General features: G+C 49.6%; 1 protein-coding gene across 2 annotated transcripts in view; it reads right to left on the reverse strand.

Annotated features, from left to right (window-relative positions):
• Cdc14a (cell division cycle 14A) overlaps positions 1-11,284 on the reverse strand; it is a 190,666-nt gene extending 179,382 nt beyond the window's left edge. For both annotated transcript variants that reach the window (XM_045138596.1, XM_045138595.1), the window contains exons 1-2: positions 11,138-11,284; positions 10,086-10,176 (exon numbers count right to left, since the gene is read on the reverse strand). In XM_045138596.1, coding sequence (XP_044994531.1) covers positions 10,086-10,176; positions 11,138-11,186 — 140 coding nt within the window. In that variant the 5' untranslated portion in view covers positions 11,187-11,284. The remainder of the gene's footprint in view (positions 1-10,085; positions 10,177-11,137) is intronic.
• Between the last annotated feature and the right edge of the window lie 1,849 nt (positions 11,285-13,133).

The raw sequence follows: 13,133 nt of genomic DNA on the forward strand, positions 1-13,133 counted from the left end.
CATTAAGTGTCCTGCGCTCCTTCCCCATCAAACACCACACTATGGAGTCTTTACCCCCTACCCTGGGCAGTAAGTAACCCTCGCTGGATTTCCCCGCGCCCAGCACATAGTCTGCAGCTTCTGCCACAGACCGTCTATACATTCCACTTCCTTAGGAACCTGTGCACACCCAGTGTGTCAGCACAGGGCTCCAGAGCAAAATCTGACCCCACTGAAATATTACTGTCTTTTTGTTGTTGTTGTTATTTATTTTTTGAGGTAGGGTCTCACTCTAGCCCAGGCTGACCTGGAATTCACTCTGTATTCTCAGGCTGGCCTCGAACTCAGGGCGATCCTCCTACCTCTGCCTCCCAAGTGCTGGGATTAAAGGCGTGCGCCACCACGCCTGGCTTGAAATATTATTTTCTTACATCGCAATTTCCAGCTGCTTACAAGTTTCAAGTGGCACTATTTACACCCCGCTTAAAAATGTGTCCAATCCCTAATCATTTTGTTTCTGTTTTTAAGCACAAAGTTGTTTTGAGCTGTGGCTCACTCAAAGCCACTTACTTTGGGCTTGAGAATGTGTTTATGAACTTACAAATGAGACCATCTGCTGTCTTAGGAGTCTACTTCAAACAAAATAATGAAGCCGCCCTGGGGTGACCTGGCACAGAATGCCCTCTCCCACAGCCCACTCAGATGACTCTCACACTGCCCATGTTGGAGAGAAGCCCTCTGGAAAAAACGTCTGAGCATTTCAGTGCAAGTTTACATTCTCACCAGGCTTATCTCAAGCAAGCTGGAAAAAAAAAAAAAAAAAAAGCCTGAGACACAGTTTATCATTAGGCACATGAAAGAGCAACCAAATACACTGCCAGTGCCTGAGAGGTCAAACAGCAAGTACGTGAATAAGTGAACACCTCAAGAGGAAAACCTGATTGAATTGAAAATGGGCTGTTAGGGGGCCGGAGAGAGGGCTTAGTGGTTAAGGCACTTGTCGGCAAAGCTTAAGGACCCAGATTTGATTCCCCAGTATACACATGAGCCAGATGCACAAGATGGCACACACATCTGGAGTTTGTTTGCAGTACCTGGAGGCCCCTGGTGTGCCCATTCTCTCCTTTTTCTCTCTCAAGTAAATAAATAAAATATTTTAAATATATATATAGATTTTTTTGAGGTAAGGTTTCACTCTAGCCCAGGCTGACCTGGAATTCATTATGGAGTCTCAGGGTGACCTCAAACTCATAGTGATCCTCCTACCTCTGCCTCTCAAGTGATGGGATTAAAGGCATGTGCCACCATGCCCAGCTCCCTTTCTTTCCTCTTTCTTTCTTTCTATTTATCTATCTATCTATATAAAAGGTGAATAAAAAAGGCAATCTGGTCTGGAGAAATAGCTTAGCAGTTAAGGTGCATGCCTGCAAAGCCTAAGGGACCCAGGATCAACACCACACTCGGCTCTAAAAATAAATCAGGAGGCTGTGATAGATGGCCTGAGCTAGAATGAGACCCTGACTCAAAAAAAGAAAGAAAAGAAAATGGCTAAATAGTTGTCTAGGTTTTCTAGAAAACAACAACAAACAAAAAAAAGGTCTATGCAGAAAACATTACACCCTGAAATACATGAGTTCAGCAACAAGAACATGTCACCAATAGAGTACAGTGAGTCGTCCCACAGTCCTAGCTAGCATGCAATCCCTAAGGCAAGAGGGTCAGTATAAGGCCAGTCTGTGCTACATGGTAAGGCCTTTTCCCCTGACTCATAAAACCAAAAATACTAGGAACCTAATAATAAATCACCTGATAGCCTACAGAGGCACTTTCTTCTTTTTTTATATTTTATTTTTATTTATTTATTCATTTGACAGAGAAAGAAGGGGGAGGGAGAGAGAAAGAGAGAGAGAATGGGCACGCCAGGACCTCAGTCCACTGCAAACGAACTCCAGACACGTGTGCCCTTTGTGCATCTGGCTAATGTGGGTCCTGGGGAATAGAACCTAGGTCTTTTGTAGGAGAATGCCTTAACCACTAAGCCATCCCTCCAGCCCCAGAGGCACTTTTTAGGCTCCTACGTAATAGGTTTCTTTTGTTTTTTGTTTTTCACATGCCCTACTAATTTAAAATAACTATCTCAATTTATTTTCTCTCTTTGTTTTTGGCCACGCACTGAATGAAAAGGCACGGGAAGAAGGAAGGGTGGGAGAGAGGGAACCTTGTAATTACTACACCATGCCCCCTAAATATGCCCTGGCTATGCACATTTCACAGTAAAGCCATCACCACCCACTTAGGAGGGTCAAGGCCACCAAGGACAAACAAAACTTCCTAACAACCTCGTCCCCAGCTCAGGTTCAGGGCAACTGGGAATGTGCTGGAAGCCTCCAAGCACGGTGTTGCAGTCAGCTACACATTGCTGGGATGCGCACCCCTACCAGACACAGTTTATAGGAGAAAGGGGTTTATTTCAAGCTTACAGACTCAGGAAGTCCCCTGGATGGCAGAGGAGCTGCTTCCACACATCCAAGCAGAGAGACAACCAAACAGCCAGCAAAAACGCAGAAGCAGCAGCGGGGCCCGGCAGCAAGCAGCAGGAACGCAGCCTGAGCTCAGGCAGCTCTTCCAACCTTCTGGCTGGAATCTGGATCCCACCACACACACCTTGGGGCTGGCTGGACCTCAGGACCCACCCCCTCGACACCTTCTCCAGACAGGCAGCTGGAAACCCAAGTTACAAGATTTAATGAAAGGCCCGAGTCTCTGGGGGACACGGATTCAAACTGCCACACACGAACTCCAGGGTACTCTTCCTGTGGCTGGAATTCCAGCTCTACCACGCAGTGCCTTCAGACCAGACAATAGGGCTGTGGAGTGGCTCATGGCAAGCACTTGCCTACCATGGGCAAGGTTCTGGGTTCTATCCTCAGCACAATCAAAAAAAAAAAAAAGGAGAGGCGAGGAGGAAGAGAAGGACAAGGAGGAGGAAGAGGAGGAAAAGAAATTATGAACAATACAGTATACCTACCTATCCTCTCTGATCCTCAATCTCCTAACTGTAATGTGGTGATCACAACAGCACCTAGCTACTAAGACTGTTCTGAGGATTAACCAAATTAATGTGTGTGGGAAGTCCTATAATTCAGAGGCATGCTGTTCTTTTTTTTTTTTTTTTTTTTTTTTTTTTTTTAAGAGAGAGAAAGCAACAGAGAGAACTGGTGCCAGGGCCTCAGCCATTGCAATTGAACTCCAGATGCTTGCACCACCTAGTGTGCATGTGAGGCCTTGCACTTGCCTCACCTTTGTGCATTTGGCTTACCTGGAATCTGGAGACTCGAACATGGGTCCTTAGGCTTCGCAGGCAAGCACCTTAACCACTAAGCCGTCTCTCCAGCCCTGTTATGACTTTGTTAATATTCCAAAGGTGAACCTTGACCTGAATTCGCCCCCACATCTCCTCTTCTGTCTATACCACAGTGTGATGAGAGCTGAGGGATTGAGGGACAAAATGATAATGCTACAGCAATGTAAGATCATGGGTGTGATCATGAGCTTAAATGACATCTAACTTCCCAATAACTTATCCTCCTTGAAATAAAAATTGAAAACTCAAAAGGGGGCTGGAGGGATTGCTCAATAGTTAAAGATGCTTGCTTGTCAAATGGCCTGACCACCAGGATTTGATTCCCCAGGACCCACGCAAGCCAGATGCACAAAGTGGTACACGCATCTGGAGTTCATCTACAGTAGCAGAAGGCCTTGGTGTACCAATGTGCTCACTCGTTCTCTTGCACGCTCTCTCTCTCTCTCTCTCTCTACTTGCAAATAAATAAAATTAAAAAAAAAAATCAAAAAGGTTTATCCTCACCCACATCTAACCTAGACTCACTCCTACAATGTTTCCAGGCAAGAGAAATTTCTCTGTACTTCACTCAGAGATGTCCTCTGTTCATATTTTTACTCAAACATATGCAACAGACAAGATAAAAGACATCATTTTTTAACACTTAAAACGAATTTGTTAGATTAAGAAGAAAGTATAGAGAGCTCCTGCCATATGGAATGTAGAAGGTATCTGTGGAGAGCCCACGTGGTAAGCAGCCTCCCCTCTGCCATCCTGGCCCAGCAGGGTCTCACTGTAGCCCAGGCTGACCTGGAATTCACTCTGTAGTCTCAGGGTGGCCTTGAACTCACGGCGATCCTCCTACCTCTGCCTCCCTAGTGCTGGGATTAAAAGTGTGCATCACTATGCCTGGCCCTATTTGACCATTCTTTTCCTGATACCAGGTCTATGTATCTCAGGCTGGCCTCAAACTTGCTATGGAGCAAGGATGACCTTGAATTTCTGATCCTCCTGCCTTGACCTCGTGACAACGGAGGTAACAGATAGCAGGCTGGTACCACCATGCCAGGTTTGTTTAGTGCTGACAATCAAACCCAGAGGCTCGAGCATGCTAAGCAAGTGCTCTACCAGTAACCGAGCCACATCCCCAGCCCTTTCATTTTTGAAGTCGCGATCTCACTATGAAGCCCAAGCTAGCTCTGAACTCATGATCCTCCAGTCTCAGCTTTCTGAACGTGAGTGACCAAACTCTGGTGCTTTGAATACGAAATGTCCCCCACAGCCTCGTGTGTTTTGAACACATGGTCCCCAACTACTGGCAATTTGGAAAGGTTGTGAAACCTTTGGGAGCTTTGTAAACCCATGAGCCAAACAAGAGCCAAGCCATTAAAAAGTTACCCTTGAGCTTGGGAGAGGGCTTAGCAGTTAAGGCACTTGCCTATGAAGCATAAGGACCCAGGTTCAATTCCCCAGGACCCACATAAGCCAGATACACAAGGTATCACTGTGTCTGGAGTTTGTTTGCAGTGGCTGGAGGCCCTGATGTGCCCATTCTATCTGCCTCTTTCTCCCTCCCTCCATCCCTCTGTCTCTCTCTCCAATAAATAAGTTAATTAATTAAATTATTTTTTTAAGTTAGCCTACATTAGGATAACAGCCCAATTCCAACACCAAAGAATTAGTCTTTCTGAATTTTAAGAGCCGCAGAGCATGCAGGAGCACTCTGAGCATGCCCAACCCATCCCTGCTATCCCACAGGGAATGACTGAGGCCTTCATGACCTCACAGTGATTTCCATCACCCCACTATGGAGGGCCCCAGGGAGATGGGAGCAGGGGGCAAGGGGATAAAAGCGTATAACTTGTTTTATATATATTTATATATATACATATATATATGTATGTATATGTATATATATAATTTAATTTTTTAAAAAAGAACTAGCCTTTCTGGAGAACTGTGGGTTACCGGGTGGCTTAATCTCATACAAATAAAACTTTGACAGGCTCCTTTTTTATGGAGCTGTTTTTCGTGCCACAGGTATGTTAGCCTATACTCTGGTGTACTTTGGACCCATGAAAATGCAGCCCAAGGACAGAGTATGTTTTCTTACCGCCCATGTTTTATTAAACCTGCCCAGGCCCTCACGGACTAAGTTCTGTTGAAGCGCTGAGCAGAAAATTCAAACTCTCATTCTCGCAGCCTCACCCGAGGAGGTCCTTTTTGTGAAATGTTCCTCACGGGCTTTTTAGAAGGTTGCTATTTTCAATCACGGGGAGCTATCGTTCTTTTGTATGCACAAAATACAGACTCAACGTACCCTCATATTTAAAGAGTTCACGTACTAATTTCTGAGGTGACAATTTGTCCAGAAAGGCAACAGTTTGTTGGAACACTCAGCAAATAATGACGGTGATGGGGCTCTATGAAGGCCCAGGTGATGACACACATGAACACGGCCCTCTCCCCGGAGACTTTGTAACGCACTTTGTCTGTCCCCTCGGGACATCCTCCAGACACAAGGGCTCTGAGGTCATTCTCATTCTATCTTTCCAAGAAGTGGAGTCAAAGATGCATTCCGCTGTGTCTTTCTCTCCCCTTCCCTCTCTCCTTCAGGTCCCCCTTCCCTCCACACACACACACATACTTGTTTAGCAAATTTTCTCTCTTTCCTCTCATCCTGGTTCTACCTGGGAAAGACTGATCATGATAGCGTCTCGTCTTCCCCAGAAACAAGTCATTTGTCCACCTTTTTTGTTTTTTTTTTTTGTTTGTTTGTTTTTTGAGGTAGGGTGTCACTCTGGCCCAGGCTGACCTGGAATTCACTATGGAGTCTCAGAGTGACCTCGAACTCATGGCGATCCTCCTACCTCTGCCTCCCGAGTGCTGGGATTAAAGGCGTGCGCAACCATGCCTCAATCCTTAAGAAGGATACGAAGATCCCTTCAATTTCTTAAAGTCCACCTGTCCATGATGGAATGCCTGACCCTCCCGGCCAAGCCCAGCATCCTCCCTATCTTGTGTCATTTACCAGGTTCACCGTGACGAAATGACTTCAAATCTACTTCGACTCTCCCTCAGCTCCTCACTGACCCAACCACCTGATCTGTTGCCAAGTCACATGGATTCAAAGTCCACCTCTCCGGCAACACCGCCACCATCCCAATCTAGACACGTTTTCTTTCCTCTGAATATACCAGAGCCTTTCCACATGGGTTCTTGCTGCCCCCTCGAAGGGTCTTCAACAATGCTATCGTGTTCTCTTTCTTTTTTCTTTTAGTTATGGGGCAAGTTAGCCAATCTCACTGTGCACTATCCTCATCTCTGTACAGTGGATGGTGGTACCGCCAGCTTCACAGAATTGTTATAAAAACACAGTAAGGGATGGAGAGATGGCTTAGTGGTTCAGGCACTTGCCTGCAAAGCCAAAGGACCCAGGTTTAATTCTGTAACATCCACGTAAAGCCAGATACAAAAGGTGAAGGGGGTGCATGAGTTTGGAATTCATTTGCAATGGCCCTGGTGTGCCGAACCTCTCTCTCTCTCTTTCTCCCTCCTTCTCATTTTCTCACAAATAAATAAAATAAATTTATAAAAGTACAAAAAAATCTGGATATAGTGGCACACGCCTTTAATCCCAGAACTTGGGAGGCAGAAATAGGAGGATCGCCATGAGTTCAAGGCCAGCCTGAAACTACATAGTGAATTCCAGGTCAGCTTGGGCCACAGTGAGACCCTAACTAAAAATAAAAAAATTAGAAAAAAAGCGCAGGCTGGAGAGATGGCTTAGTGGTTAAGGCATTTGCCTGCAAAGCCTAAAGGCCCAGGTTCGATTCCCCAGCACCCAGGTAAAGCCAGCTGCACAAGGTGGCATCTGTGTCTGGAGTTCATTTGCAGTGGCTGGAGGCCTTGGTGGGCCCATTATTTCTCTCTCTCTCAAATAAATAATTTTTTTTTAAGTGAGCTGGACATGGTGACGCACGCCTTTAACCCCAGAGGTAGAAGCAGAGGTAGGAGGATTGCTGTGAGTTTGAGGTCAGCCTGGGCTACAGCAAGACTCTACCTCAAAACACAAAACAAAACAAAAGTGAACTTCTTCTCTCAGGGCACACTGAAACGCTCAGGAGCATTTGCCTTATTTTTTCAATTTGTATGAATCTGGCCACACCATTCCCGCCCTAAAATTCTTACCAGAGTTCCAAGACATACCAAGAAAGGGCAGGTTCCTCATCCTAGCATGAAGTTTGTCCCCAACCAACCCTCTCAGTGTCATTCCACACCTCCCCCAAGTGACCTGTGCACACACCAGGCAGGCTGGAGGACTTGCTGTTCCCTCAACACACACCCACCCTGAGCCTCCCTCCCGCTCCTGGCTCGTGCCCCCCTGATCAAACCGAACCATCCCGCATGCCCTCGCCCTCTGGGGAGTGCTTTCCAGGTAAAGAAGTGGGGTTTTTCTCTGGCCGTTTATCTTCATGTAAATGCAGCTCTGTTAGCCACCCTATGGGCTTAGAGCTGCGTGGAGGAAGCATGTGTTTCACCATTTTATTCCCTGTACCACCAAAGCACAGCGTAACGTGCCAGGGTAACAAAAGCACGGGGCTCAATTGAGAGCTACCACAACCGTAGTTACTACTGTGGCAAGGTGCGGTAAGATCAAACTAACATGTAAATGCTGTTAGCATTTCATTTGTTTGTGTGTTTGTGGCGGGATACTGTTCTAAAGCACAGGCTGACTTGCAGGTAACACTTTAGCCCATGCTCACCTTGAATGCACAGACACCTTCCCTCCTTCATCTCCTAAGAACTGGGACCACAGATGTGAGTCACCATGCCTAGCTGCTTATAGTTTCAAATTGACATCCAGACTCACAAAATAAACCATGTGGCCTCTCGAGCAAGTCTTTCCTTAAAAGAAATGCAGTCAAACAAACACCAAAGGCATATAATTTGTAACTAGCCCTATCCTGAAATACCACCATTAAAAATCACATAAAAATCTTAATGCTAGAATCAGAAGGCCATTGTGCACTGTGTTTAGTCGGCTAAATGTAATTTTCTACCAGATCCACCATCTAGCAATCTCAAAAGAAGTGACTCAGACCTCAATAACTGGAGCCTGTTAAATGACATATTAATGATAAGCAGTCACCTTAGTCACTACAGACTTGAACAAAATGGCATAGACACAGTGTCTGCCCTCAAGTCCAGGAGAGGTCCCTAAGGCCCTAAACTCACAGAGAGGAAAGCCACGACCAGACCTATTCCCAACAACAGAGCATCCACTCAAGAAACACTGCTTGCAGTGACATCACCCAGGTACACAGGGTCAGGGAGGGCTGCCCATAAGTCTATTCTGTCTAGGAGCACAGCTGTAACCCGACACTAGGAGTGCAGACAGATTTGCCTCAGCAGCTCAGGGCAGTCCAGAGGAGCAGCAAAGGCCTCTTTCTATTTCTCACTCACTTCAGCCCACGCCACTCAAGGAAGGGTTCTAAGACATCAGTTTCAGGAACCCCTACAAGGAGTGACAATGAGCGGTTGTTTTCTCTGAGAGAAATGATAGCTTCTTAGAGCTGAGGAGATGGCTCAGCAGTTAAAGGTCCTTGCTTGCGAAGTCTGCCAGCCTGAGTTCAATTCCCCAGGACCCATGTAAAGCCAGATGTATAAAGTGGCACAAGCATCTAGAATTCCTTTGCAGTGGCAAAAGGCCCTGGTGCACCCATACAATCTCAATTTCAATCTCTCTCTCCTTGCAAATAAATCTTTTAAAAAAAATTTTTTTTGAGGGTCCAGAATGCTCCCTCTTCCAAGACCTTATGATATCCACAGACCTCTAGATACAACTGCCAACATCCCCACAGGACCAGCCCCAGGAAACTTACTACAGTCATTTAACTATGTCCCTCTTAGCTGCACATGTGGGGAATTCGAGCCTCCTAGGAAATCACCAAGCCTTTTAAGCAAAAGAGTATAACTAAGTCAGTCTTTCATTGACTGGTGATTTAGTTCTCCAGTTAAGTTTTTACTGTACTGAAAGTATTCAAACATCCCTTTCCGACAGAGCCACAGTCTTTCCCGAGAAGCAGCTCTCTGCTCTTATGCTGCGCTCTGAAATCCTAATCCCACAGGGGCACGGGAGCCACGCAATGTAAACGGCAGTAAGGCACTGCTTAGGCAAATGCAGAGAAAAAAATAATAATAACAAGGCCAAGAAGTGTGGGGCACCTACATAAAATAAGTCAATCGTGCGGTCAAGATCTCCCAGATCCGCCTTGGATACAGTTCCCAAGCGGCCCATGTGTCCCACTTTCTGAAAACCAGCCGCACAAACAAAAACATCCTGAGATACAAGGGCAGCCTTGTGAGGCGACAGCTTGAGCACCTGTAATATGCGCACTGCCCTGTGCCCCGTGGGCGCTCCATAAATACCTGGTGACTGATTCAAGGGCCAATTACACAGGCTGGCAAGGACACTGTGGGGACTGCCTGCTCTCACTCGGGGCAGCGTTAGGAATCCAAGATGCTTGTGCAGTGATGGAGAACTAAAAATCCCGAGTTCCAAAAAGATCTAGGTGCTGACAGGTTCGAGCTGTGTTCGCTTATCCGTGCACTTCTCACCAAGCAACTTGAGTTTTAGAAAACCAATGGGATGGGAGAATGAAACGCTCATAAAAACATAAAAATGCATGGTGTTCGCTTTACCACAAAACCAACGAGCACACTAAGGCAGGGGGAAGAGGTGGTGGGTAGGAAAACTTACTTTTCATAGACCAGCTCCTCATCGATGGAGAAATAGTGTGTATTTACTGTGCTTTTTGGTCTAGTCCTTAAAGTAGCAAAATATAATCGATCTGAAAGACAAATTTAAAAGACAGAAGAAAACGTATGAGAAGAAGGGAAGTGAAAAGGGTGACACACACGAAGGATCCATCATTACAACTGCTACGAATAATTTAAAGAGCCTTTAAAAGCCCCGGCGGCGTGGTGGCGTACACCTTTCATCCCAGCACTTGGGAGGCAGAGAGGTAGGGGGATCGCCGTGAGTTCGAGGCCAGCCAGGGACTAGGGAAGAGAGTTCCACGTCAGCCTGGGCTAGAGAGAGTGAGACCCTACCTTGAAAAATCAAAAAAAAAATAAAATAAAATAAAAAGAGCCTCGTGGGATTCTTGCAGAAACACAATCTCTCCCCCAAAAGCCAGAGTCCGTCCCAAGGGCACAACAGCTCAGAGGTGAGAAGAGGACCTGGCTGAGGACTCTGAACGGAGCAGTGTCTGCGCTTCCCCCCCCCCCCACACACACACCCTAGTTTTCTGGCCAGTGGGATACAGGCAGGGGGCTGAGGGGGTCCCCGCAAAACCGGAGACACAAGAAGTTTGGTTCTGAAATCGCCCAGACCGCATCAGCCGGCTGCGGAAGTTCGGGAAGAGAGGCGCGCCCCGCAGACTTCAAGAAGAGGAAGGGAGGAAGGAAGCAAAAAGGGGGTGTGGTTGGGGGGGTGAACCCAGAAATCCCAGATCAGACCTAGGGACCCAAGAACGGCTGGGTGAAGGAGCCCAGGGACTTTTCCCAGCACCAGGAAGCTGCAGAGGGAACGAGGGACTCGAGAAAGAAGCCGGAAGCAGGGGGTCCTCGGGGAGCCCAGAGTGGCGAGAGGGACCCGGAGCGCGCGCGCAAGGGCTGCGGGACACTGGGCGCGCGGTGTGGACAGGAGCTGGGGACAAAAGGGGACGAAAAGTGCAAAGAGTTGGGGCGGGGGGGGGTGGGGGAGTGGGCGTGGAAGGGCTTGAAGGATGCCGGGTGGCCGCTCCTCACCTTTGATGAACTCACAAGCCCCGATTAGTTCCCCTGATTCCGCTGCCATCTTAACGGAGATCCGCACGGGAGAGGAGGGCTGCTGGGTCGCGGCTAGCTGTGGTCACCCGCCCCCAGGAGTGGTGGTGGTGGTGGTGGTGGTGGGGTCGGGGCGGGAGGGGGGGGTGGGGGATGATGATGATGATGATGATGTGCTTCTCCACTTGCCCAGGAGCCGGGAAGTTCGGGATGTCGAACCCCCCCGAGCCCACCTGAGACAAGCCGGAGGTGATGGGCAAAGCAGGCTCAGCTCGCCGCACGCCCCGGGGACATTCCGCGGGGAAGCCGAGCCCGCCGGGCGCCAGGGCGCGCACGCCCGGGGCTGCTGTGGCCGCGGCGTTGGGGACTCTGCGGTCGCCTCCCGGGTCTCCGCACCGCTGCCACCGAGCCTGAGGGACGCGCACCAGCTCTCCGGACCCGGCAAAGTCTTCCCCGGGCTCCCAAAGTGATCATGGAGGAAAGGACGCGTCTGGCCCGGAGCGCGCCCCTGACCACTCGTGTGGGGCGCAGCGGGGCAGGACTCCGGGTGCCCGCGGGGCTGGGTGGCACTAGCTGCTTCCCCCGGGCTCCTCCTCCTCCGACACCTCCTTTCAGCCGAGACTCTTCTTCCTCCTCCTCCTCCTCCTCCTCCTCTTCCTCCTCCTCTTCCCCTTAGGTCCGCCCCCAGATCTGCCTCCCCGCCTCCCCTCGGCCCCCCTCCACGCTCACGGCTCCGAGGCCATCCCTTAAAGGGACAGCCCGCTCCTTTCTCCGCGCCAGCCAGCCTGGGGAGGGAGGCAGAGGAGGGCAGCGACCCGGCGCCCCGCGGGTCACTAGGAGCCGGTTGCTAGGGCTTTGTTACCGTTCACCAATTGCCGTCCGGGAAGCGGAGCCCGGCCAGGGGAGGGCAGGGATGGGCAGGGCAGGGATGGGGAAAGTGGGGGTGGGGGGGTGGGAACCTCCTCTGAGACCAGAAACTTATGAATGAACCCGAGATGGATTAGGGAGCGGATGCAACGATGCGCCCTCCCCTGACGGTCCCGCTCCGCATCCATTAAGTCTTCCTCTAGCCCCAGAAGGTTCTACTCTTGTCTCTCCTGCTTTTTCTTAAAAAAAAAAAAAAAAAAAAAAATTCTCCCTGACCCCGCTCACCCCCGTTCGAAACTCTACACAGAGACTGGAAAATAATAAATAAACGAAAATAAATCATAGTGAATGAACGCAGAATGTTCTACTCTGTCTCTCGTGCTTTTTGAAAAGAAAAAGAAGAACTCCCCCTCCCGGCCCCCCCACATTCACCCTCGCTGGAAACTCACACGGAGACCGAAAAGCACATATATAGACAGATGAGTGAATAGCGGACCCTGGGACCCTCTGGCCTCGAGCTACCCTCGGCACCCACCCCCCCCACACACACACACACCAGCACCCCGAGAAGCCGGGGTGCCGCCCCCCCCCACCCCCGAGCGCGGGCACTGACGCGGGGCGGGCGTTCTGAGGTCGCCCTGAGCTTTGTTCTTTCTCCGGGGGACAAACGCGGCCGTCAGCTCCTCCGCGGAGCTCAAGAACAAGAAAAAAGAAAAGAAAAGAAAAATGCTAAAAATAAATAAAAAATAAACATCATCATCATCATCATCATCACAAACACCTAATCCCACTGCCCGGGCCCCGGGGAGGGTCGCGGGCGGCGCGGAGGCTGCAGCGGCGCGCGTGGGGACGCAGGGCTGGGCGCCAGGCGCGGGCGAAGGGAGCCCACTGGTGCCCCCGGGGGGGGGGGGGGAGGGACGCGAAAGTTTCCACGCGTCGTCCCAGCGGAAGCGGTGCAGGGAGGGGAGCATGGGGGGGGGGCCTCGCTGCACGGGGGCCTGCACTGGTGCCTGCGGCCATCGTGAATGCCCCGGCGTCCCCGGGGACGCACCTAAGGAGCCGGGCGGTCCCGGCCATATGAAAATGGCGCCACAGCCCCGCGGTCACGGGA

Source organism: Jaculus jaculus, chromosome 19 (genome assembly GCF_020740685.1).
Source record: "Jaculus jaculus isolate mJacJac1 chromosome 19, mJacJac1.mat.Y.cur, whole genome shotgun sequence".
NCBI lineage: Eukaryota > Metazoa > Chordata > Mammalia > Rodentia > Dipodidae > Jaculus > Jaculus jaculus.